The sequence below is a fragment of the Periplaneta americana genome, chromosome 12, assembly GCF_040183065.1.
Source record: "Periplaneta americana isolate PAMFEO1 chromosome 12, P.americana_PAMFEO1_priV1, whole genome shotgun sequence".
Taxonomy (NCBI): domain Eukaryota; kingdom Metazoa; phylum Arthropoda; class Insecta; order Blattodea; family Blattidae; genus Periplaneta; species Periplaneta americana.
The window spans coordinates 124,715,249-124,742,194 of NC_091128.1; the positions used below are offsets into that span (position 1 = coordinate 124,715,249).

The 26,946-nt window shown below is 35.5% G+C and overlaps 1 protein-coding gene across 2 annotated transcripts in view; it reads right to left on the reverse strand.

Annotated features, from left to right (window-relative positions):
• Positions 1-4,195: 4,195 nt before the first annotated feature.
• LOC138710870 (periostin) overlaps positions 4,196-26,946 on the reverse strand; it is a 78,166-nt gene continuing 55,415 nt past the window's right edge. The window contains exons 2-6 of one of the 2 annotated variants that reach the window (XM_069842045.1): positions 16,167-16,367; positions 13,145-13,459; positions 11,774-11,983; positions 9,115-9,435; positions 4,196-6,722 (exon numbers count right to left, since the gene is read on the reverse strand). In XM_069842045.1, coding sequence (XP_069698146.1) covers positions 5,986-6,722; positions 9,115-9,435; positions 11,774-11,983; positions 13,145-13,459; positions 16,167-16,367 — 1,784 coding nt within the window. In that variant the 3' untranslated portion in view covers positions 4,196-5,985. The remainder of the gene's footprint in view (positions 6,723-9,114; positions 9,436-11,773; positions 11,984-13,144; positions 13,460-16,166; positions 16,368-26,946) is intronic. The other variant, XM_069842046.1, reaches the window with a different exon arrangement.

The window sequence follows — 26,946 nt, forward strand, 5'->3', positions numbered from 1 at the left end:
GAGATAACATGTGAAGACAATGGCGAAATAATAAATTATCTGTCATGACAACATTAGTCTATCATATGAAAATTTCTTCCATGATTTTTCTGTAAGCATACTAATTTTTACAGGTTATGTTGATAAGTTTCACACCATTCATTCTGTGAAAAAAAATTAGAGCATTGTCTTACCTGAACATTCGACTTTTCAGTAATATCTGGATTATGTAGCTCATGGTGGCTGGACTACTTCTAGTGAAGAATATTAGAGCACTGTCTTACCCAAGTAGCTGACGTTTCAGTAATTAGTCTATCTGGATTACATTAATAACTCAATATGGCTGGTCTATGTCTAGTGAAAAATTAAATTTTGGAGAATGAATGCAAAGGCCAATAAAATTTATCTATAAGTTACACAGAAACAAATTTAACCAACATCATTACTGGTACCATGGTATTATTAAACAATTTCTTGCAATATCCTAATGCCTGACATTACTAGGCATATATCGACCATACTGAGCTATGCAATCTAAGTAATTAGTCAGCATTTCCTTGAAATTTTAAAAATAATCTGAGGTTTAAGTGAAAATGCGACAAAACGCTCACAGTAGTCTTTGATTGTAAACTCGTTATTAAAATAGTAAATATAATAATAAAAAAGGATCAAATTTATTCTATTTCCAAAGGAACCATTAAATTGGAAGTGAGTGGTACCTCTTACACATCTGTTACACTGATATCTACAGACTAGCTACAACTCATCAATTGTATTAGATGTATGTGTTCAGTTTGTAGTTTGCTATATAGCAATGCTCGTTTTTACTTAATTCTACGTGTAAATTCCACTGATGTCACCCAGCACTCAAGATATACCGTGAAATGATAAAGAATATATTTTACCGTTTTTGTCTCACCTTCGCCCTCCCTTTACAGAATCTCATTATGGAAACAAGTTATTTACAAATCTTTTGTATAGAACTTCTACTGCATGCATTTACTGAATATCTGAATGCTTTGCGTTATTGTGCAATACATCACACCAATTTCAATTTATGTTTTGTATTTCTTTCTCCTATGGTCCTATAGACTGTGTAAACACACGAACCACATTTACATGACTAAAAGAATTTTTTTGGAAATGTAATAAATTGGATTTATGTTGAATACCTATACAGAGTGTAAACAATATAAACTGCCAAAAAATTACTGGTGATAAGAGCGCAAATTACTGAACAAAAAAGTCTAATAAAATTTTTCTGTAGGTTTTGTGGTTTTCCTAGTACAACATTTTTGAAAATGATAGTAGTCCGTCATTATTTACTTCGGTCCACCATGTATATTGCAACTGTGGTGATATCCTGCTTTACAAATTAGGACACTTTGTTGTTTCTCTGTTGTGGTGGTGTTAGCATATAATGGACAGAAGGTAATTGGCAATGACATTCACATTTACTCGAACAGTAAATATTAGACTACTATCAATCCTAAAAACATAGTATTGTAGGAATTAAAACAAAAATGGAAGAAAAAACAAAATTTCACTACACATCGTGTTTGGTAGACCGGTACAGTCTGTATAACAGAGGCGTAGCATGAAATTTTGAGCAGGGGAAGCTAACTCAAGTTGTCTTTCATGCAATATGAGAAAACGTATTACAAAAATATAGTCTTAAAATAAAGTCAATGTCAAGTCAGCAGTCAAAGATTGGTTGGAACCTCGTAACACCAATAAGGCATAACCTCAAATGGTACATATTAAAATATGGTTTCACGGTTTACACATATCTTTAACAAATATACACGTATATGTATACGTATACATATAACATTCGCTCACTCCCTATCATACTTAGATAAATCACAATATTAACGGTCAATGGATGCATTATTAGTATCATTACGTAAGTATGCGTCTGTATTTTGAGTGTGTCCTTCATTGACAGCAAGGGAGTCGGTCATTTGTTTTTTAGATTACACTTTTGCTCGTAAGTCAGTCTTGATAATAGAATTGTCCTAAAAAATTCAAGTACATTGTTGTCAGGAACTGTTATTTCAGTCATTATTTATTATATCAGCCACAATGCACACTAACACTTCAACTGAACACAACTGACGAAAAGGGATATCTCGGAAACTACTTATTTTCAACGTAAAAGCTAGCTTCTTGCGAGCCTTGCGACCAGTGTAGTTTAGTTAGAAAGGGATGGAAAATCTGCGGGGTGGGTTACACAGAAGAATGAGTGCTGCTTGGAAGCTGGTGTGTGCAGGCTTCTTGTTTACTGCTGCATCACAAATTATCCTGACCTGCCACATCACAATATTTAATGCGTAAATATAAATTCTATTAAAATTAATAAATAATTTTGTCCATAAACTGCAGGTTTATTATGAAATTATTATTAACTGGGGAAGCTGAGCTTTTTAGCTTACATTGACGCTACGCCACTGCTGTATAATTTTGAGAGTTTATATTGTTTACACTCTGTATATAAAATTGTAATCTATAAATGTAAAACAACTAATTCTAGAACAGGAATCAATCAGGGGCGGCTCGTCCATAAGAGCTGCAGAGCTGCAGCACTCCCTGCTTTGACAGGTAAATAAAAATAATATTTATTTTAATTTTTAGAAGAATTGTTACAGCTTTTATTGGTAAATTGCTTTATATTTCATCTGGCCGGGAATATGTACTATTATCTTATGCATAATCTTTTTGCGCGTCGACTGTATTGGAATTGACACTGCATTCAAAATCGTCCTTGGATCTGCAGGGTGGTCAGCTCATAGAGAGTGTGTCTTGCTTGTTCAGGGAGTAGAGAGGTGAAGGGGAGCAGAGGAAAACTGCCCCTGTTTAAAGCCATATTTCGCTGCAGTGGTTGCAGCGCCAGGCTACAAGGGATCTTTCCTCTCTTCCCACACTGCTATTGTAATGCTGCGTCAAATGGATTCTCTATTCCTTTGAAACTTAATGACAAAATTTTTATTTTCTTTTCACATACTTATTGTTGTAGAATCTTATCGAGTTAATATAACGAAATTAATATTCTCTTTTGCCTTATTATTACGGATATATCCAGCCTCCAGCAGAACCTAATATTTGCCTTAACTCAAAATGATTGCACGAGTAGAATCCTTTTGATATAGCACGTAAAATACGAAAGAGACTTATTTTCCAGTTTTAGAAAATTGTTGACCATCAGTATATCTGAGTGTTGCTTTGGTGTGACGTCTTAATACCGTAACTTAACCAGAGTAAATGTGCAAGCATGAGTGTGTGTGAATTACAGAATATTAATTTTATTTTTCCCTTGCGGAGAATATTGATGTAATGAAGTGAAATTAAAGGGTCTTCCGTTACCCGACTTAAATCTTACTTAAGCTTCATCCAGCCGAAATAGTGCATATATGTAAGGAAGTATAACAATGAAATTTACACTAAGCATTTGTGGTTACGTGGATGTGAACAAAAAAAAATCTGTATTTTGTTTTCTTTGCCTCCTCTTCGGTGGTGATACTGCATGGACTAGGAGTGGTGCGACACATTTAGGACATTTGCCCCTAAAAAGCAAAATGCACGAATCTTCGCAGTCTCACCTGAAAAATGTTGTTTCATTGGCTATGTTACGCAACTCATACTGCTGTGCAATTAAATGAAACGAACAGAACAAACATTCTCAAACATAATCAAGAAGTGAGAAAAAATCGTGAAATTATTTAAAAAAAGAAATTGATTGTATCAAATTTTGTGGCCAATATGAACTTCCCCTTAGGGGACATGATGAAAAAACGATTCGAAGAACCCTGATGTGTTTCGTGGGTTGCTACAATTCGTGAGTAATCTAAATGGGCCTCTCAAAAATTATTTGGAACATGTCACTGTTTAAGGTTATTCTAAGACAATTCAGAATGAACTGGTAGATTGTAAGTTGAGTGTCTGCCGATCTGAAATTTAGACTGAAATCGATGGTATTAGTTTTTCTTAGGGATTAGCAAATGGTCCTACAGACATCTCCCAACTAAGTCAGGAAGTTTTGGTTTTTCGATATGTAGTGCATTTATTTTTGTCCTATACTTATTAGTAATGGTATCAAGAAGTGAAATTTGTATGTACTGAAATCTACTGCAGCTCTCCCAATCCACAAGTTCACGAGCCGCCACTGAAATCAATTGATTAGTTACCGGTATAAATTGTTAATAAAGGAACATAAAAATAATGTCAAGAATAATTGCTTTATTGTACCCATTAAGGAAAACTGTATTTATAATTTCATTGCTTATAAAAGTGACAACTTCCATGTTCAAACCTTGTAAAAGTATTTGTACGGTATTTTAGTTAACCATTAAGCATTGACTATGTTGAAAAAAATAAGAAAATCCTTTCCTGGAATGTGAAGGTGGGGAGAGGATGTTGAATAAATTGTATTATATGTAGACCTACACAGCACTGCTAATATTTTTCTTGCATTAACTTATAAAAATTCTTGCATTAAGTAATAATACATTACATTTACTTTCATAAATTAAATTGGTTAAAACTATTTTAAAAATACGTTCAAAACATTGTGCGAATATTATTGTAATAATTGTCTTATAGTGATAGTGGACTATGTCCACGTTTATTTTTTAAGATTTAGAGTTTCACTTTATTAGGAATGTTAACATAAACGGTACTAAATTATTACTTTAAAATATGTTACTTCAAAAATTTTACAATTAGGTATAAGCGATCTGTTGGAAATATAAATATAAATACAAATGTTTAACCTTATAGTTTGAAGTATTACAAACATTCTCATATTTTTATGTGCTCCCACAATTAGTGTTATTACATATATACAGTATTACCACAGAAGCGATCTTCCTACTTTGTGCCAACTTTCTTTGGTCTACCAACAAATACCTACTTCTGAAATATTCGTATTCTTAGACATACGATTTTTTCCTGGATTCACCGACAGATTCTGTAAAGTAGAGTTTCTCAAACTTTAGAACACTACCGGTATGTCCCTTTAAAGCATTAAATACCGTAATTTACAAGCCCTTCAGAACTACCTAATACAATTATTATGGTTAAGAATATAAAATAACGTAATGGTATATACATTTGTGTTGTCTGAAAAGTCAGTGATCAGAGAGCATTATCAGGACTTCAAACTAATTGATCTGATTGGATACAATTATGTTTTAAGTAATTCCTAATAATTTGACGAGTGTATCACGACATCCAACGGCCAATTTCTTACACTTTGAGAAGCTCTACTCTTACTTCTTAAGAATTACACGAATTTCCTTAAATTATTTACGAAATTCCTGTATCAAATCGTTGTCGTAGACTAAGTTTAATTTAAAACCTGGAGCGGATATTAGCAAAAATATGGATTTTAAACTATCTTAATTTTTAATTTAAGATTAATGACAAAATCTCTGTATGAATAAGACATGGATATTCAAATAATGCTCGAAATATTCAAATATTGTATATTAGTAGTATAAAAATGCATATAGAGATTTTTTTTCACGCCCATAACCCTTCTTTCAAAACTCATTTTCCATAACACATGGCCATTCCTATCACTGAATCCATATGAATAAACAAGAATAATGTCTATCATTTTGGGATTAGCCTACGAATTTTTTTCAGTGTCATATGATGCCTTTTGCCACCTTTTTTAAGTAAAAAAAAAATGTTCTACGTCGATTGGAATCTTTCCACAATCATTTTACCGTCCCTTTCATCTAATTAATTCAGTTCTGTAAAAATGACAAATTTTATTTTTCCTTTACATAATACTGAGGATGGTCACTTGTTCGAGAGAACCATTCAACAGTGAAATACAGTCAAGTTGTCCCTTGTTATCTGCAAGCAACACTCCACAGTAACTCTTCTTTCCATTTCTAGCACCCTGTACATTTTTCTGAAGCCACAATATGGACTTGTTGGCTGGGACAAAATTTGTACTTCTTTATATACATTAACATGATCAGAAGACTTTTGAGCGTCTCATTTCAGAGGTATACTTGAATTTAGATTTCCATTACTTGAATTTTCATTTTCTGGCATTTCAGTACTCGTAAATTCCGTTGGTGCAACATCCTTATAGATTGTTGTAACTTCAGGTGGTGCAACAGTGTCAGAATTGTTTTCATCAGTTCTACCCTCCACTCTGCTCGCCAATGTGCTGTTTATCATGTCTATTACCATATCAGATTCAAACCTCACATCAGACTCTGTACTACCATCAAGTCTACTTGCTTCAGTACTGCTTATCATCTCAACAGCGATGTCTGGTTCCAATAGAATGTCAGGATGAGTACCGCCTTCTTCTGACAATTCACTTGGTACAGTCTCAACGTCATCAGGCATTTTTGTGGTCCATACAGTAGACGTCTCTAAATCAGTAGCTTCAGTCTCAGTTGTTTCTGGAATATCATCTTTGGTTACAAAGAGAACCTTGTCGATGTAATACATTGTGCCAAGATTGTACACAAACACTTCACTTTCAACTATATTGGCATCGTTAAGTGTTATGTTATCTCCTATGCGTTTGACATGAATTGTTTTTCCGCCTAGAGTTTTATATTGTTGTCCGTTTGAGAAATCTCTATTGTACAGCCTTGTTGGCACAAAGTGATTAAGCAGCAGTTTGAATCCTTCTCCTCGAGAAAGGTAGGCATCAGGTTTGGCATTGAGACCAATTTCCTTGAATGCTTTATCTGTTGGTACGAAGAATGTATAACCTGGAACAAACAACACATTATTAATAAAATAAAATAACTGCTTAATTGTTAATGCATAAAATTAAAGACATGAGAATGTGTTTCTCACATACTCTTCATTAAACACTATTAATTTATTTGTAAAATTCATTGAATTGGTAGTTTCCCTTATTTCAGACATGGTCAATATTTAGAACCTTTGTAAAATTCTGTTTCAACTCCATTTCTTAGTCTATGTAAGAATTAAGTTTTTGGTCCTTCAGAACTATCTATGATGGTTACCATTTGTTATTCATCCTTAGCTCGACAATCCATCATGGGTCCTGACTGTTCATAGGAATTTCCGCCAATCATCCCTAATTCTATAGTCCTGTCGCTCTAATTTCCGGCAGCCAATCGCGTTACAGGTCGGCTACATTTAAACGTGTGCATCTTGTGATTCGCTGATGAAGACATCATTCATTTCTTAAGGCTCGATAAATACTTAATATAATCGCCCGCCATTTTGGCTCTTTCGTTGGTGTTCGCAGAAAGCACATAAAGACGTCGTTTGCCGCTAAATTATTTGCTGAATTACAGTGCATTTGATTTATTACCTACGACATAATAATGTTTAACGATATGGCAAATACATTCCTTGTCTAGTAGCTCGGCAACGAAAGAATAAAAATGGTGAACGATACTACCTACCTAAACTTTATAGAGCCTTCACTTCCTAAGACGTAAGCAAAAAGAAGGAGTCATGCCGGGAATAACAGCATCGCGACTATAGCAACACTCATCTAGTTTTTAACTCCAATAGTTTTGGCATCCTCCCTGATGCCATCCTCCCACCTGACGACCTTTGGTCTTCCTCTTCGTCTACTTCTCCCTGGTTCATATCGGAGGACTCTGATGTCTGGTCTCGAGTCCTCTAATCTCATTACGTGACCAGCCCATCTCAGGCATCCCATTTTTATAAATGATGTTCTATTGGGTTCACCGAATAGTTCATATAATTCATAATTATACTGGGTTCTCCATTCATTATCTACACTGACTGGCCCAAATATCGACCTTAAAACCTTCCGTTCAAAAATGTTTAATCTATTTATATCCTTTTCTGTCAGTGTCCAGGCTTCTGAGGCATAAGTGAGGACTGGTCTTATCAAGGTTTTATATAACCATTTGTTATTAATGGATAAAAATTCGCTCTGGCACTGAGGATCGAATCGGGACCCCCAGTTTTATGCACTGGGTGCTCTAACCACTGAGCTATGCCAAAGTTCAACCCACCACACTGGATCGAATCTTTCTCCTTCGATCCTTTTCCCTTAGTGGTTTTACTCCATGTTCGACTTATATATTGACATATTACATATTAAGTCAACAGTCATCACACAAGGATCGCACTCAATTGAGTGACTTGGTGGCCATTAATAACAAATGGTAACCATCACAGATAATTCTGTAGGACCAAAAAATTAATCTTTACATAGATTATTCGTGTAACAATGCATATACTGTAGGAGTCCTGGCAGATACGTGCATATTTCAATTAATTTTTCTTTTATATATACCGGTATATATATTTTTTACATACATATATAAGCTACAGACATATTTTTCAGAATTTCAACCAGTTGAATATAACTGTCTAAAAATGGACTTAGTATCCATCTGTGACTGTCTTTTTTTTATTTCTACCTGAAAATACTAAAATACCTGTTCTTTAGAACTGTGCAAACTTAATTTCATATTCACAAAAACAAACACAGTACTTGTTGCATTATATGTAGCTGAATTTTCCATGAGTTCTTTAATGCACTGAAATGCATAAAATTCCTTTTTGTCAAATGGTGTCAGCCATAAATCAAGTTGCTTAGTTTCTTTAAAAATCTTTTAATTTTATCCCTGGCTGTTATTATGTTTACATCTTGGCCTTGTAAGCTCGTACAGGTACTATTAAAAGTGTGTAAGTGTTCCAAAATACCAGCAAATAGGCTATAGAAATGATTTTCATGTAATATTTCCTGTCATTGTTGCATTATATTCATCTATTTTAACCATTCTGGTATCCACTAATCCTTCTTTTAGATTTTACAGGGATTTGTATTTTTCAATGGGGTTAAGTGTCCTACCAGTTTGATAGTGGGGTCGCATACATAAGTCTCGTCCAAAAGTGGGCAGTGTCTTCAAAAAGTTTGGAAAGGAACCACTGGTTTATACTTTAGAGGAAAGGGCTGCACATAGGCGGATAAATTTATTTATCAGTATAGGTACTAATTTCATTTATATATTTCTCACATGTCCTGAGGTTATAATGTAGGAGAAGAACGTAAAATTTAACAATTAGAATAATTGTTTATCCATCCATCTAATTTAAGAAGTTCCCACTTATGGCTAACTAAAATGTATTTTATTAAATTCTCACCATGTCCTGTGATAACTGGAGCAACATCTGCGAGATTGATGTACCGAGTGACGTGTGTGAATCTAGGATCCTTTTGCAGCGCTAAGTAAGCATGTGAGATGAACTGGGAATTCATCCATGTGAAGGCCAATAGCGGAGGAGTTTCTTTATCTTTGTTCTGCTGATGTAGTCGTTGCACCACATCTTCGTCCACGAACAAAACCTCGCTGATGAACATGATGTTTCCATTTTCAACAGGAGTATCACCATTGACCACAGGAACTCCATTAACATTCAAGCTGACTGATGCTCCACGAGCATCATCTTTAGTCTCCAGTGCTTCTGTAGAAAGAAAATACAATGTTAATATCATAATATAAAGCAGTTTATTATTTCATCTGTGTAGGGGAAGATGGCTGGCTTTTTGAACTCTAATTGAGAAGGAAAGTGTGAGTTAGGTGAAACTTAATGGATGAATTTGCATCTCTGAAATACAATAGATCTGTTTTTACCCGATGGTGAGTACTAGACCTTAGTCATTTACCCAAGCATCCCCTTCTAGGAGTGATGTGCCGTAAGTGTAGAGTTTTTACAACCGTATCTTTGCCCTTTGTCCACCTTAGGAGGCAATGTACATAGCACCGGATAAGGATTATGATTAATAAATCAATGGTGGAATTTCAGTAGGAGAAATAGGAGTAATATTATAGATTTATTAATTTGTCCTACAGAATAATATCTATAATATTGACAATTAATATTTGAGGAGAAAAATTTGCTCTGGCGCCGGGGATAGAACCTGGGACCTTGGTTCTACGTATCAAGTGCTCTGACCACTGAGCTACACCGAATTGAATCCACAGCACTGGACCAAAACCTCCTCCTACAATGTTTCCCTTTGTGGCCTGACTCCAAGGTAGGCATATATGTTGATGTCCAATGTTAACTGCCATTATATTAGGAGCGCACTCAGTTGAGTGACTTGCTTGGCCGGGATTCCGCAGTTAAGTGCACAGTAATCTATACAGACATATGCACTGCAGCTATGAGAATATTATAGATTTATTAATTTGTCCTACAGAATAATATCTGTAATATTGACAATTAATATTTGAGGAGAAAAATTCGCTCCAGCGCCGGGGATCGAACCCGGGTCCTTGGTTCTATGTACCAAGCGCTCTGATCACTGAGCTACACCGAATTAATCGTCAATATTACAGATATTATTCTGTAGGACAAATTAATAAATCTATAATATTCTCATAGCTGCAGTGCATATGTCTGTACAGATTACTGTGCACTTAACTGCGGAATCCCGGCCAAACAAGTCACTCAACTGAGTGCGCTCCTAATATAATGGCAGTTGACATTGGATATATACGTCAACATATATGCCTAACTTGGAGTCAGGCCAAAAAGGGAAACATTGTAGGAGGAGGGTTCGGTCCGGTGCTGTGGATTGAATTCGGCGTAGCTCAGTGGTCAGAGCGCTTGGTACGTGGAACCAAGGACCCGGGTTCGATCCCCGACGCCAGAGCGAATTTTTCTCCTCAAATATTAAATAGAAATAGGAGTAAGTTACCACGAATTCCATTTAGACCCACCAGGATTCGAACAAGGTTACCATCTTGGAAAATCGACTCTCTAGCCTTTCGACTAATGGAGGGTTTGGTACCACAGGTCTGGCTGACAGATTCCTATAGGTCACTATATATATCTGACTATCACTGCATACCAGCAGATATCGTCAGCTGGGGTCTCCTGTAGGTCTTGCGTGCACATGCACGCACTTATGCAAGCGTACACACACATAACACACAAATGTGCACGCGCGCGTATGTCATATTACATTGTGTAATGGAACAAAATAAACGCATACGAAAAAAATTGTAGACAATTGAGCTGAGGAGGTAAGTAAGATGAAATGGGTGTGTTAGTGGAATGAAATGTGTGAAGTTGAGGAAAAGCAAGATGTAACTGCATTCTCGCGAAGGGTCTCCTGAAGGGCGACCGGTTCAACAGGGAAACCTGAAGCTTCGTAAGCTAAAAATAGAAGCTAGAAGCTACAGTATAATGCTGCATAAATGATGATAAATAACAATAAGAAGAAATCATAACATACATTCAATATGTTTTGTTATTTTATGATCAGTGTTAATTCATACGGTATTTATTGTACTCGTAATCATCATCATAATCATCATCATCATCATTCTTTCAAGTAGTAGGCCTAGTGGCCTGTTACAGTCTCCAACCATCTCTTGTGAGGTCTTCCAATATGGCTCGTAATAAGAAATATAATGACTCTGGTGGCATAAGACAATATATTTTGTCTGCTTCGGAGTAAAAGTGCATCAGTAAAACATATGCTTATCGATTTTCCCAAGGAGTTAGAATTTTCCCTCATTGTCACCACGGATTACAATTTCTGAGAACTGGCTGAACTGATCATCAGCAGTCTAATGACTGAACGCAAGTTTAACAAGCAGCCTGAGTGAGTTGTCCAATAGGGATGTAGAAGATTCATAAAGGAGGGGTACCAGTGTTTTATTTAATTTCATGAATGTCAAAATTAAATTTAGCAATTAATAGGCTACTGGGCATTAATACAATACAATAGTTTTGAAAATAATTTCCTAATAATCATTCACTTTGTTCTTAAATGTATGACAACTCTTACCTTTTTTTTCAAATATTATCTCACGTCCTCCTAATGTTGTTAATTTCTGACCATCTTTAATGGAATCTTGTCTCCAGTTTCCTTTAACAAAATGGTTCACAATTATCTCTTCCGTAAATTCGGGTACTGAGAATGGATAAAATCCCCAGTCAATTGGATGCCAACGTTGGAAAGCATGGTCCGTTGGAACAAACACTGTGTATTCTTCACCTGAAATAAAATTAAATTAAATTAATGTCACGATGATGATAAATACTACTTTCTCATTACTGGTATGCCTTTTGTGTGTTTCGAAATAGTGCAAGTACAAATACTGGTACTAATTAATTTGTAAAATGTGCCATTTTATGAAATTGATCTTCTTATATAAAATAATGATACTCGGGGCACACTAGTACAACAACCAATAGTTTTAACAGTGGTAATCAATATTTAAGTATGTAATTATGTAAATACCAGCAGCCAAAATACAAATGCTGGTACCATGTGTAGCAATAATGGAATGCATGACTTCACAGATTCCATCAAATAATATTCATAAAATTTTGTATGGGTCTTATGACTGACATAATATAAAGGAGGAAGAGGAAGGAAATGAGTAGAAAGAGAAGGAAAATAAATATGAGAAAGAAATAGACAAGCAGAAAGAAAAACAAAAAGAAGAAATAAGAACACAAAGAAGAAAGAAGAGAGGAACGAGAAAAATAAAAGAAAATAGAGCAGGAAAAATAGAAAGAAAGATAAATAGGATAAAGAAAAATAAGAGAAAGAGAAGAAGGAAGATAGATGAAAAACTTACAGCCATTAGACAGAGGGAAAGAAAGAGAAAGTGAAAGGAGAAAGGTAAGCTGAAGGAAATGAACAAGAAAATAAAAGATAAATACTTCGGGCTAAGAGGGATGAAGTTACAGGGGAATGGAGAAAGTTACACAACACAGAACTGCACGCATTGCATTCTTCACCCGACATAATTAGGAACATGAAATCCAGACGTTTGAGACGGGCAGGGCATGTAGCACTTATGGGCGAATCGAGAAATTCATATAATGTGTTAGTTGGGAGGCAGGAGGGAAAAAGCTCTTTCGGGAGGCCGAGACGTAGATGGGAGGATAATATTAAAATGGATTTGAGGGAGATGATGATAGGGACTGGATTAATCTTGCTTAGGATAGGGAACTATGGCGGGCTTATGTGAGGGCAGCAATGAACCTCTGGGTTCCTTAAAAGCCATAAGTATGTAAGTAAGTAAACCAGGTAAAGAATAAGAAAGGGGAAAAAAAGGAAATAGATAAGTAAAAGAAAGAGATGAAAGCATACTTAAGTCTCTCTTTCGTACATAGGATAAGGCTTTTATTCAAAATTGAAACTTACCATCCTTGAGAAGCTGAGAAACACTGGAATTTCCAAGAAATTGCTGGAAAACTTTCACACCACTCTTGAGATATGACAGTACTTGGTTTACACTCTCCAGGAAACTTGTTGCATTGGTGGTTTTGGAACTGTCAGGGACATCAGCCGTGATTGTGACTAGAGATTCAGCTGTGTGTCCTGTTGAGTCTGATGATACAGTCTGATTTCCTGGTGCGAGTTCTTCAGGGAACAAGTAATTGTCTACGACGACCAATATGCCATGGGGAACTTCTACTCTAGGCTCTAATATTTTGGCACCATTGGCATACAGAGTCCCTGCAATTGAAATAATAATAATTAATATAATAAGAGTTTATAGAAAATAATATTATTTTGCAGATTTCACCAAAATATGACAGTTTACAAAACAAATTTCAGCTTTCTTGCAATATTTCCTTCCATGACATTTCTCTGTAACACTTTAAAGAAATTTAATCATACAAAAGTTCACTTTATTATATTTTTACTGACGATATAGTAATAATTTCCAATTCGAAAGATGATTCACAAAGATAACAATATTTTGAATAAAATTGATATGAATATTTCAGCCTCGAAATCTAAAATCATAGCTCTTTGGTTTAATAGCCTGTTATAAGTAAAATAGTAGTACTGAATACAACAGTAGAATAAGTAAATGGATTCAACTACATAGAATGCCAATTATACATTAAGTTGAAGATTTCCAAACAAAACTAATTAAATATAGGGCATAGTGAGTCAATGAATTAAATACTATTATAGTCACAATCATGCCATGGTATGAAAGAAAAATTCCACAACCTCCAGCGGGAATCGAACCTGCGACTTCCTGGTTTCCGGTCAGGCACTCTACCACTGAGCTATCGAGCTCGTCTCACGCCAAAGCCTCGGAATTATCCTTTCATACTGGCGACTCTGTTATAGAGTACTGTCCATAGCGTCTGATCTTAGTCAGCACTGCTTATGGCTTATGGCTGGTTCGATTCCTGCTCGAGGTTGTGGAATTTTTCTTTCATACCATGGCATGATTGTGACTATAATAGTATTTAATTCATTAATATGTCACATCAACGGACGTATACACGTCACCCAAACATCGTAAGATGAAGATTACATAGTGAGTCAAATTTTTAGACCTGATGAGATTAAAGAAAGAACGACATTTAAAAGTCTATATATCATAGCACCTTATCAGTTCCAACTTTGTTGTATGGTAGCGAAATTTGGACACTTCCGAAACAAGATTTAACAAGATTAAATACTTTAGTGATGATTTTTAAAAAGGTAAAGAGCTGGATTTGCTTTGTTAAACCATAATGAAGTGAATAAACTTTACTAGAATTAGAAATTACATAGATACAGCCATCCTGCTGAAGCCACATCATTAACTGAAGTGAAAGGGGATCATCATGAAGCAACTGGTGCATAGTTTTTCGGAGGAAGCGTGTCTTCTACCATTCAAGTACTCCTCAAAAAAGTATGGTCCTTTGATGGTGTCCAAGGAAGCTACACCATGTGTTTAGGCTCCACACATGTTGATAATCCACTTCACGTAGCCAGTGTGGATTAACCAGAGACCAGTAATGGGCATTGTAGCGACTGATGGAGATGAATATGGTATGAATGAAATTTGTTGTCTTTCAGAATTCTAAACACTGTATTATGATGCAATCCTGAGTCACGGACAAGCCTTCTTGTGGAAGAGAATTAAAGATATGTTCTACCAGGTGCGTCCAACAATTAGAGAAGACATGAAACAAAGAATTAAAGAAGCCTGTGGGTCTCTCAGCTGTGCTGAAGTGCAATCACGGATGTTAGGAGGTGATCAGAACATTGTTTAGCACAGAGTGGCGTACATTTCGAACACTTACTATGAAGAGTATAGGTATAGTATAAACAACAGACAGCATTTCTCAGAAGATACCATTTTTGTTGCTTTGTGAGTAAACAATAAAAGTTAGAAAAAAAAGTTTCAGTAAAAGTTGTTTCTTATTAAAATTAGTTTCCAATGGTATTGTATTGTATTGTATTGTATTTATTAACATTCCATGGTATTCATATATTGCTTTACAGCTAGAATATGGAACAAGTCAAAAAACTTAATACTATTATAAAGTCTTAATTTATAGTCACAGTCTAGATGAAATATATATAGACGAGGTTTACAATATAGTCTACAACACATAGTTTTAGTATCAATTCCATGAAGCGTTATTGAATGTCATCAATTCACCTACAGAGTAGAAGGCGTGAGGAATTAGATACTTCTTTAATTTGGCCCTAAATAAGCTTATGTTTTGAGTTTCATTTTTTATATCGATAGGAAGGCTATTAAACATTTTTACTGCCATATAACGCACTCCTTTTTGATAGCACGATAGACTTGTCGATGGAATATGGAAGTAATTTTTTTGATTTTGAATTAGTTACAAAGTTTTTTTACAAGTTACAAGATTTTTAATAATTGCAATAATGGTACCTTAAATGAACCATGTTCTCATTTGAAATTTCGAAGTTGACCACAGGTACCTCTACTTCCGGTTTGTTACGGGAAATGGTACTACCACCAATCGATTCTTTACATAGGTTTTGGTTATCAAATTTTTTTATGAACAACCAGTATCTCAAAGTTTTCGAGAAAAAAGCCTGATACGGGTGGTCTGAAACACCTGGTATATGGTGAATGTTGTAATAACCCAATATGTAACAAAAAATTGTATATATTTTTAGTTCGTAAAATTGGAAATACCCTGTATTGCAGTGAAAACCCAAAATTTATATATGCACATAGGAAGAACAGTAGTGATTACCTTTAAATGTAGACTGTATATTTCCACATTAAATGATAGTCTATTCACATACTTTGTCTTGTTGCAAGGAAGTCAATATTGAAGCTTTATAAAACATTGTTATCAGAAGCTGGTTGCTAGATAATACGAAGAGATATTCTCCGAGTCCCCAAATATGAAGCTAACGTCGCTTGAGCGACTTAGCAACTTACCATTGATCCTCCGCACATTCACCGTTCGACCTCCCAACGTGGTAATGGTGAAGTCGCCTGTGAGGTTGAGGTTGAGTTTAAGACCCAAAACAATGTGATCCATCAGCAGCTTCTTCACGAGGTCTGGCTGAGCCAACAAATTCTGTGCGTCCTTCAAAGATGCTTCATTATTCCGAGGAGCGAAGATTGTGAACGGCTCTTCTGAAACAATAAGTCATTCAGTTTTGAATTTATGGAAAAACTTACACTTCTAAATTTTAATTTATCTTCGTAATTTATGATACAATAATATTTTTACCTATTCAATTTGCAATGAAGCTTTGCAGCATATCTATACTGTGCAAACTTGGTGGTGCCGACCACACCACCTCATTCTAGTGCCGAGATCATGGAAAGCATGGGGCTCTACCTCCATGCCCCCCAAGTGCCTTCATGGCATATTACGGGGATACCTTTTCCTTTTTTTACCTTTTTACTTATTAATACTTGTATACTACAGAAAGAGACTTATTGAGGAAGATATTTTAGGCCTATATTATGTTTAAAGTTTCATATATATGCAATATTATCTTTCGGTGCTAAGAGATATGTTACTGGAGCTAAATCAAAGCTGTGAGCAATATGAGATGAAGATAAATGTAAACAAGACGAAGACCATGGTCATAGGAAGAAAAGTAAAGAACGTAAACTTGCGAATTCTAAATGAGACAGTAGAGCAAGTGAACAGCTTTAAATACTTGTGATGTACTATAAGCAGTAACATGAGCTGTTGCCAGGAAGTCAAAAGGAGGATAGCAATGGCAAAGGAAGCTTTTAATAGAAAAAATGAGCATCTTCTGCAGACCTCTGAAAAAAAAAAAATGAAGGAAGAGACTAATGAAGTGCTTTGTGTGGAGTGCAGCATTCTATGGGGGCAGAAACATTGGCATTACGACGAAGTGAAGGGAAGCGACTAGAAGTACTTGAAATGTGGATATGAGAAGAATGGATCGTGTGAAATGGACAGACAGAATACGAAACAAAGCAGTGTTGGAAAGAGTTGGTGAAGAAAGAATAATGTTGAAATTGATCAGGAAGAGAAAAAGAAGTTGGCTGGGTCACTGATTGAGAAGAAACTGCCTACTGAAGGATGCACTGGAAGGAATGGCGAACGGGAGAAAAGTTCGGGACAGAAGAAACTGTCAAATACGGGTAATAGACGACATTAAGATACATGAATCATACGCGGAGACTAAGAGGGTGGCAGAAAAAAGGAAAGATTGGAGAATGCTGGGTTTGCAGTGATAAACCTACCCTTGGGCAGAACACTATGAATGAATCTTTCGGTATCTAAAGTTTATGGTCAATTTTTTTTTCGTTTAACAATTCACTAGATAACTTTACGAACATACAGTGGAATTCCTGCAACGTGCCCGTGGTAGAGTAGTACATCATAAAAAAGAGACAGATACATATGCTTTCGGTGGGATTAGAAGCTATGTCCGTAACTTCTATATTTTATTTTATTTTATTGGGTTATTTTACGACGCTGTATCAACATCTAGGTTATTTAGCGTCAGAATGATATGAAGGTGATAATGCCGGTGAAATGAGTCCGGGGTCCAGCACCGAAAGTTACCCAGCATTTGCTCCTATTGGGTTGAGGGAAAACCCCGGAAAAAACCTCAACCAGGTAACTCGCCCCGACCGGGATTCGAACCCGGGCCACCTGGTTTCGCGGCCAGACGCGCTGACCGTTACTCCACAGGCGTGAGCTCGTAACTTCTATAGACTTGTTAGTCACTTTAATGACCTTTTGAAAAGAACTCGACATATCTTTATACCATTTTTTTTTTGGTTAAAATAGTTGGAATAAATTACATTTTACCAAATATGAAAACAATTACGAGTAATATGAAGTAATGTATAGTTATGTGCGTTGTCGCTTGTCCGTCAGGATTAGTATGCATGGACTATGTTGCTACTGCTCGCGTCTCGTCGCGTCTAAGCTGTTAAGTTTTCTAACCGCACACAGATCCGCCCTCTGGTTATAACTCATAGCAAATTGTATTATATTAAGTTATATAATGAACGTTTTCTTCTCCTTCTTTACTTTCTTTCCTCGTTTTATTTTTAACTAAGAAAACAGCTTTGTGATTAGAAGTGGACAAGTGACTTCTGTAGGCTACTTTCTTTCCTCGTTTTATTTATTAGAAGAGGGTATGTGACATTTGAAAGATTCTTGTCAAAGCTAATACTTATCTTCTCTGTGCTGAATATATCTTCCTGGTTTGTGGTATTTAAGAAATAAAGGTCTCTGCCTGCTATAGGCACAATGTCTGCACTGCACACATTTGGCTCAATCGAAAGTACCGGAATAGAAATAAAATTAATCAATTTCGTTGCTAACTTCGATTAAAAAAGTAAACATTTACATACAGAGAATTTCAAGATAAGCATATGTGACTATATAATATTATGTTTCTTAAATAAATAAATAATAAGCAAATAAGTAATTAAAATAAATAAATACATAATTTGTGATATACTGTATAGGCCCTACATTATCAAGAAGTCAATATAGTACATTATGCAACGAGCCTATAATGATAGTAATTAAGACGCGAGTATATTTGTTTATGAAACGAGCGCAAGGCGAGTTTCATAATTTTCATACGAGCGTCTTAATTACCATTATAGGCAAGTTTCATACGACTTTTTATGCTCGACCATATTTCTAACTTGAAATTATTCAGAAGTATTCATTTTATTCGCATCTCACTGAAGAGCAGAAGTGACCTTGTGCAAGCTCGTAAATTGTGAGATGTGCGCAGACGCGAAAGTATTGATTTTTTCCGAGGAACAATAATGTCATTGGTCTTGATATAATTTAGAGAATAAAATGAACTAATTTTGATATAACCTGGGAATTGATTTAGAATTGAAAAACGAGATGACAAATTGAATTTATTTGAATATTATTTACAATTAATGCTAATTATTATAGTAACAGAACATAACCTTCTGCGACAGTATTGGATTTCCAGCCTCCGTGACGTTTCCCTCGTTGTCTTTCGATTGCATATCCGAGAATAATCGAAAACCTGAACTTTAATGAATAGGTGTACTTTAATGACATGCATTAAAGGACTGCTACCAGGTGTATAATTACTACATTTCGGCATGGTCGAGCATAAAATTTATTAACATTGTTGGTACAAGATTGTGAAGCGAGATCTTCGGGTATTTGTACTAGGTCACAGATGCAGAGACATCTGACGGATGCAAATACACATCCCTCCCCCCCCCCCTCAAAAAAGTATAAATCTATGACACCTTGCAAATGTTAAATAAAATCTACCATCACGTTGATCACTGCTAAAGTTTTGTAAATCTTACAACGAATTCTTTGGTTTAACCTAATTCTATTATCCTAATTTCTGTATACACGTTACAAGCAATCACTGGGAATTTCCTTAAATCCTGTCACTTTTATTTTTAGTCCCGTGTTTACTTAATACAGGTATTGAAAGACCATTCCCTTACTCATTAATGCGCGGTACTGAAACATGAGAATGTCAACTAGTTGTATTCGACGACACCTGGAAGTGTTAATGTCCGTTTTGGTGACGCCACCTGGTGAAATGCCAACATAAGGTCATCGTTTATTTAACGGTTTCTCTGGAAGCAAATCACATGAATCACTGGGGAATGCATTCTGTGGAATGCAGAGTCTTGTTTCAGCTTCAGATAATATGTACACTGTTGCGGTTTTTAGATACGTACGGTAATTGCTTAATGCAACTGAAAACAATACCATACTTGGAAAAGCCTTATGTATGCGTCAACCAGTGAGCTCTATACTGATACATAGAGATCACTGGCGTCAACCCTCGTTTTATTGACAGGATGTATAAAAGCAGTGACATATTACATAAAACTGTACGGCCTGCTTTTACGAATAGCTAATCTAAGTCCAATATCATTTCAATGTCAACTCTGTCCCTTTCTTAGCGCAAGAATTATATCTCGTATATCTGAAATTTTGTCTATTAAATAATATCCACATGATAATATTATTATTATTTTTTTTGATCCTACAGAATTCTCTGTTATGGTTACTATTTTTCTCCGTTATTAATAAATATTAAGTAATATATTCGTGTTGGACAGAACCAAGGTTTTTCTGGAGTTCTTCCATCCCCCCCCCCTCATTATTTCAAAATACTCTCCACAATTCCTCTTTCATTATCATTTTCATTTCGGAAAGAAATATTGGAATTCCTCATGTTTGTGTGACGTTAGACTCTGAACCACCGTCCACGGCAGTAAATGTTCCTGGCGATTTGTTCAAAGAATGGTGAAAGGCAGTGGCGGTGAGTTCCAGATGGCTCATATTTCTGTATAAAGAGATTATGTCGCTCACGTCTATTGGTTATTCGGGCGGGGATGACGACAAATAAATAAATAAATAAATAAATAAATAAATAAATAAATAAATAATTAAAAACATGAATAAAAAATAAAATAAATAACTAAATAAATACATAAAAAATAAATAACAGCATCCTATCAACGCCGGCCGTAAAAACCTACATTCTAAAATAAATAATATATGGCAGATTATACACTGACGCCTTCCTCTGCAAAGTCTCCAAAAAATAAATGAATATGTATGAGAAACGGCAAATCACCACCAGAGGGTGGAGAGGAATGCGTAGTGTGACGAATGGTGGATAGGGCTTAACCTTGCAGCACAGTCTAGTGTCCTGCACAATCGGTTGGAAAAAAATGGAAATGATATTATAGGTATATACTGTACTCAACTATATTATTGCTGCTGAACGCCTGGCGCCGTAGGCAATATCCAAGCTCTTCTCTCTTGCATATTGCCTCTGTGTTCGGTAACGAACGTTCGGTTTGTTTCGCTTTCTTTGCGAGTGGACGGCTATGGGGTTATAAAAGGCACCGCATTGAGCCTTTCAGCATTGCAATTAGGCATCGTCATAAGCGACATCATCAACGTAAAACTAAATAGGCGTACATCAGAACTCTAAGAGTATTATTTTTTTTGTTAAAATAATATTTTATCTTCTTCAAAATTATTTTTAATGAAATAATGCATCTTTTTAGAACAATTAAAAACCAAATATATGAACAATTACTTTTTTAGGTATGCATTTTGAGGTCAAATTATAAACATTACAAATTATAGTTTGTTTTGTAATTAATTATAATATATTTTTTGCATTTGTATACATATCACATTTCATATTTCATATTACCAGTGTCCAGTCGTTCATTTATGCAAAAGGTCCACACCTGTGGAGTAACGGTCAGCGCGTCTGACCGCGAAACCAGGTGGCCCGGGTTCGAATCCTGGTCGGGGCAAGTTACCTGGTTGAGGTTTTTTCTGGGGTTTTCCCTCAACCCAATACGAGCAAATGCTGGGTAACTTTCGGTGCTGGACCCCGGACTCATTTCACCGGCATTATCACCTTCATATTATTCAGACGCTAAATAACCTAGATGTTGATACAGCGTCGTAAAATAACCCAATAAAATTAAAAAAAAAATTATGCAAAAGTTATGAAATTGCTGCAAGTTCAAAGTATTGAAAACGATAAATTTATTAAAATGTCTAATCAACTGAAGGCGTATTTCAAGAAAACACATTTATTTTTAATCAGACAAAGTAAATTTCCTTCAATTGTTAGCCTACTTCGTTTGTGTGTTTATAAAATGTCAGTCTTCTTGTATGATGAAGTGCGCCTGGTGTTCTGTCTAGCCTGCAAAACGCTAGAAGTAACCGCTTTAACTTCGAACATTCGTTCGGATGTTCGACTCTTGCCTTTGACGCAGTGGGCAGATTGCTGTCGTGACGTGTTGGGTGGTACCGTTCTCAGCTGCACTGGCAACAAGTGCTCACTGACTGGCTTTTTACTCAAGGATACGCGCCAAAAACGCTGGCACTGGCTATACAGTATGGAACAATATTGTTCTTCCTCTAACACAAATCTTCAAGCGAGATGTACTGCCAGTTAATAGATGTGTCAGTCAGAATCTCAATCAGATTTTTAAGGACAATCCTTTAAAATTCGCAATAAGTTATATTTCATAGAACTTCCGCGTGATATATTCAACGGATGACTCAATTTTGACCTCATAATCCTTGGTATAAGCACAATACCAGAATTATTATTGAAATTGTCGGCTAGTAATGTCATGATGAGTTAACTTAAGCATTCTTAAGAGTGGTTTGCCTTCATGCTATTATATTAATTACAGGAAGATGAAACTCTTCGATAATGTCTTACAGTAATGCCATAGTACGTCAACACTGAAATATTTAATGAGCAAAAGCGACTTAAATCCATTTCTTAAAGCGTAAACAAGAGTGTGTGATTGAGGATTTTATGACTTTCTTGAATCAATAAATTGTTGTGATTATATAAATATTGTTTGTTGGTAAATACGTAAGGTGTGAGTTATGTGATAAATTCGTGGTGACGTCATCAAACAATACACCTCTTAAGAAAACCTTCTCTAAGGTACAATGCTTACTTAAAAGTTATTATTAAGGTAATTACATCAAGGTTAAACTGAACATTACAGCTAATGATATCATGTGCTAAGATTAAATAAAACGCACTTCTAAAACGTTGACTTCCAACGCCAGAGGTCGTTGTTCAAATCTCAGCAAGTCAAAGTGCCTTGACAAAGACGATGTTGGGGAAAGTTTTCTCGAGTTATTTCCATTTCCTCTGTCATTATTAATTTTCTATTTATCAAACATTCATAAAAAGCAAGGGATAGTTACTACTCCGCATTTTCCCGCCACTATTTTTCATTCTTTCTACTTTGAAGTAAGAATATCGACCTATCCTAAATAAATATGACTCTCCACATATTTTTTCCGCACATACTAAGACTTCTCTCAATTCGCTTTGGTAGCTCAGTTGACAGAGCACTGGTTTGTGATATGACTGAGGACTCTGGTTCGAATAACGGTGATGGCAGATTCGTATTTGTGGTGAACAAAGCCAAGCAACTAGGTCACAGCACGCAGAATAGAATCAATTAATTTTATCGGAAAGGTGTCACTAAAAGAATTTTATGAGTTGTGAAACTCATAAAAATTCCAGTTTTCAGCAGGCCTCTACTTGATCTAATCCTTTACTCAAAGATCTCAAGTCAATGAATGAAGAATGTTACCTTCGAAAGGTGACAAGGCTTTAATCTTCGTCCCAATCCTTAACCTTACTACGAACAGAACAGAAAGCCGGTCAGATAGACAACCGAAAATCACTTTCATATTCAAGAATGCTGATAACAGGCATTTTTGTAAAATATCGAAATTTTTTTCAAACTAAAGAGGAATAATACTAAAATTGCACGTGTAAGAATATGACCGTAACATTGTTATATGGCTACAAAACGTGGATTTTTAAATCAAGAGATACAAGCAAAATATTGGATCCGGCAGTTGACTCCAACGAATGTCAGCATACTGTTTTAAAGTGGCAGTGTAGTCTCGTTTAGTGGTCTATGACAGCGTTGTCAGACACAGCCTAAACGGAGCGGAGCGCTCCACTATAACTCGTTATGTGCTCCGGTGCTTCCACAGACATAAGCAAGTTCACGCTCCGACTGGACGTCTCTAGCACCACAACCGGTTTCGGAGCTTACAACTTTGACACTACTGTCTATGAGGTATCCCCACAGAAAAAAAAATCAGCAGCTGTAAAGTCTGGGGATCGAGCCGGCCAATTAATATTGCCAAACCGAGAAATTAGGCGTCCAGGGAAAAGATTTCTCTACAACTGCAGTGTGTCTCTGGCAGTGTCGATCGTAATCCTATCTTATTGAAATCATATGACAGCTTTGTTCAGTGCGGCGCGTCTTTGAATAATGTCTGTAACATTTGCTGATACCTTTCACCATTCACTGTAATAACTCATTTTCATCTTGAATAAAAGTAGAAACCAATTATGACTCTAGCACAAACAGTACAGCACCTTTTCGCTATGTATTGGCCGTTCAGGCAGTGTCTAGAAAACGTTTAATTGTTGCTGCTCTCATTTTACAGTTCTGCCAACTCGTCAGAAACAACGTGTCATGAACAGGGGTGTGATTTTATGGTGGTTATTTTACCCTGATTTCAGTGATTAAAATGGTTCAATTTTGGTTAATATTAAAAAAAAAAACAAGCAATTTTGTGCATATTTCGCACCCTAAAGAAACATAAAAATATATACAATTTTCTTTTAAATATTACTGAAACAATGTCTTTGAAACCAACACAAAATTGTTTGTATCATTAATTAAATTCATAATTCAGTTCCAATCGACTGTGAGAGGATGACGGCACTACCTTCTTGATCTCACGAAGGCAGTTGTTGCGGGAAAGAGAAATGACCGTTGTCTGCTTGCGCTGTTCCCTGGAAGTAGTCACTGAAACTATGCGTGCATTGTCGCCAGATATCATATTCATAAAAAGCTGAACGATCAAATCTGTAGAAATGTTAATGTACTGTATATTCTGTAACGAAAAAAGAATAACGTTTTATCTGGAAGAAAGAATTATTTTTCTTGCGAATGCTCCATAAAAACAGTTTTTTTTTGTTAAAAATCTCATGATTATGAAGTAATTTCGTGGATTTCTATAAATTTAGCGAAAATTCACGAATATATTTAACTTAATTTTGGACTGTCATTAAGGTATTTACATTTCCATGCAAAAAATTAAGCTTTTAAGGGGTTAGGTACAGCTTACAGTAGTAAATTTTTTGGAAATATTCAACATTTTTTTCCTCCATTACTGTATCTTGTACAATAATGAAAATTGGTATGCGTAAAACACTGCCCTTCTGCTATATGAAAAAAATATTTTTACGATTTAAAAAAATTATTTATATTTATATTTTTTTCAAAATTCAAAACGGTGGCAGTTCACTGTGCAGTGATGAAGCGTTTCCCTCCTAACTCATAAACATGTTAACTTTTCATGTTCTCTCTCTTTTATTTTATTGCTGAAACTCATGTTTACAATATCATGCTCTTTCAACTGTATCACCTAATAAGTAATATTGTTTTTATTTTGCGTCAGAAGAAAATACTGATATTTGACCATTTTTAAAAATGAATTCATTTTTATCAGACAATCTGTCAAAGGTAGAGAAGTGATTTTGCATCATATTGTAGATATGACATGCATAAATACACACAAAAAATTCATCACAGAATGTTGGATAGTTTTTGAGTTATGAGGGAAACGCTTCGTCACTGCACAGTGAACTGCTACCATATTGAATTTTGGAAAAGAATATAAATATATATTTTTTAAATCGTAAAAATATTGTTATTATATAGCAGAAGGACAGTGTTTTACACGTACTAATTTTCATTATTGTACAAGATACAGTAATGGAGGAAAAAAATGTTGAATATTTCCAAAATTTTACTGCTATAAGCTGTACCTAACCCCTTAACACATTTCGCGTACCTATATCGTTAATACCAAAATATCACACTCATAGTCATGAACAATTTACGGGTAAGACTACAACAAACCATAAGATACCGAGGGGATCACTTGAAATGTATCATTTAAAAAAATAATAACATCCCAATAAATTGCATTGTTCAAACCAGATTCTGTGTTATTTTTATATTTCTAAACTTTATTGTCACTTTAGTACAACATGCTGAAATTCGTTAGTAGGCCCATCAATTATTGTCGGAACCTGTTTAAGCAGAAGAAATATTTTTCGTGTGAAATGTCAAGTTCCCTGTAACGAATGATAGAAAAAGAAATGAAAGTATAAAGAAAGAAATAGAAATATATAAATTACTGGGGAAACAGAAAAATATCAGAATGTCACGGAAACTGGAATAATCCTAAGGGAATTCCAGCACAACTCAGAAGATTGTTTAAATAGGTCATTCATTATTCTGTAAGAAATTAACTTCAAAGGAGACTACTTCAGAAGAACTTTAATTTTGTCCAATCCCTCTAGCGGTCTAGCCACTGCTGCTGATAATAATATTGACGACGATAACGATTCTTTTGGGACTTCACAATACTTTCTCCTCATACTTCGTGCAATAAGAAAGTGACACTGGGCATTATGCAGGTAAAGGACAAACATCCAAGTTCTAGGCGGGATTTGAACCTGTCGTGGAAAGCAGAAGCTCTAGCCGGCCGACAAGTGTTCTGTAGCGAAAATATGTAGAAAGTCTCACCTTTGAAACTTAGGATATTGACGTCACTGAATTATGACCTGCTTTTTCTTCTCTCTCTGTGGGTGTTAACCTCAAAGACTCGTCTTTGCGTCATTACATTAATTGGAATCAAGTTCGAGGCAACATATTACAACACGCGCAGTTAATAGAAACACGTGAGAAGGCGTGTTACGTTACTGCATATGTAATTTTTCGGCGGGGTTAATTTTATTTATCTCAGTTTTATTTACAATTGCAGTGACATATGAAGCACTATGGTGTACGCAAGCTAAGGCGGAAATAATCTGGGTTCAATCTTCAACATACATTATCATCATTCTGCGAACTCAGGTTGATTCCTGAAATTAACTGGAGTGAAACTTGTAATGGAGAAGGTCCTGTGGTTTTTTCTGTTCACAATTTCATTCCATCAACACTTTAAATCCAGTTCTATCCTTCTCACTTTTTGAGAATGATAAATCCAAATTGCTGCTGATCCATGTTACTAGCTTCTGGCATGGGTTCAGCCGCATGTGTTGTTTACGTTAAGTGATTCCACAATTTACAACTCTCAGCC